The sequence below is a fragment of the Meleagris gallopavo genome, assembly GCF_000146605.3.
Source record: "Meleagris gallopavo isolate NT-WF06-2002-E0010 breed Aviagen turkey brand Nicholas breeding stock chromosome 20 unlocalized genomic scaffold, Turkey_5.1 Chr20_random_7180001853024, whole genome shotgun sequence".
In the NCBI taxonomy this organism is placed as follows: Eukaryota; Metazoa; Chordata; class Aves; order Galliformes; family Phasianidae; genus Meleagris; species Meleagris gallopavo.
Genome location: NW_011099481.1, coordinates 1 through 1,302, shown reverse-complemented (window position 1 = coordinate 1,302; position 1,302 = coordinate 1). Strand labels below are relative to the sequence as shown.

The following is a 1,302-nucleotide window of genomic DNA, read 5'->3' as shown; positions in this document are numbered from 1 at the left end:
AGAGATTTCTTCAAATATTCACTACTTTCTACCAGCCTTCCCCACTTTCCCTCCGCATACTTGGCCTCCTCCAGCTCCTCTGTGCGCTGAATAGCGTCCGTCTCGTATTTGGTTCTCCACTGGGCCACTTCGCTGTTGGCCTTGGACAGGGCACGCTGCAGCTCACCCTTGGCTTCCTGCTCCTCCTCGTATTGTTCCCGGAGCAAGTCACAGTCATGGCGGGCAGACTGCAAGCTGTGGGCCAGGGCGTTCTTGGCCTGGGAATTAAATTATTACAATAAGGAATTATAGTATTCTGGGAAATCTCCTCTTACTGTCACCTGAACACTGTATTTTCTCCCAAGAGAAACAATGATTTATGCACAGCATGAAAAAAATGAAGCCAAATCTCAGTACTCTACAGAAAGCTGGGAGTCTGCACTGACAGGGCTTAGACTACATGTTCTAGTCATTTATTATGTACTCTTAATTAGATCACTTTTTGAACTATTGGATTTGCATGGAAACCATTAATGGTCTTTACCTTTATCTCTTCTTCTAGTTGCCGCTTCAGTTCTTCAATCTGTTGTGTGAAGGCCTGTTTCCCTCTGGACAGCTGAGAAATTAAACCATCTTTTTCCTCTGCCTGGCGTGCATATTCACCTGGAAAATGTTTATAGTTAGAAAACATTTCAGCAGCCAATCTTAAATTAAATTATGCCGTTAAGGGGAATATCTCATTTCCAAATGAGAGCTGAGGTGTCTAACCAGATTCTGTTTGCAGGCGAGCTCTTTGAGCACTGAGATCACTAATCATGCGCAGATTCTGCTCGTCCTTTGTTTTAAATTCACTCAGTTGGTCTTCCAAAGTGCGGCACATCTTCTCTAGGTTTGCCTAGTTATCAAACGTACATAAGAAAAGAGAGTGAATACCAGTCTGCATTTTATTTACAGAAGGAAAACGTGGCCAGAAGATACACTTTACATATTTAGAGACAATGTGCATTAATTAGGGTTTTATATGTTCAATTTGGAGAAAAAACAGCTGACAGTGTTTAAGCAAGATAAGATTGAACATAAATATACTGTTGACAAAGTGTTAATAAAAGTATTTCTGTACCTTAGCTTTGGAGACAGACTCCATGTTGCTGGCCAAGTCATCAATCTCCATCTTCAGCTCACTCTTCTCCTTCTCCAGCTTCTGCTTGACTCGTTGCAGGTTGTCAATCTGCTCCCCAAGCTCCGCTGTGCTGTCCGCATGCTTCTTCCGCAGGGCGGCAGCCGTGGCTTCGTGCTGCAGCGTGGCCTCTTCGAGGTCACGGC

General features: G+C 43.9%; 1 protein-coding gene across 1 annotated transcript; it reads right to left on the bottom strand.

Moving 5' to 3' along the window:
* Positions 1-5: 5 nt before the first annotated feature.
* On the bottom strand, positions 6-1,297 carry LOC104915526 (myosin heavy chain, skeletal muscle, adult-like; the record flags this gene model as incomplete). The annotated part of the gene is made up of 4 exons (XM_031557488.1): positions 6-257; positions 524-642; positions 748-874; positions 1,100-1,297. Coding segments are annotated over 4 exons (696 nt in total), but the record flags the coding sequence as incomplete, so codon positions are not given.
* Between the last annotated feature and the right edge of the window lie 5 nt (positions 1,298-1,302).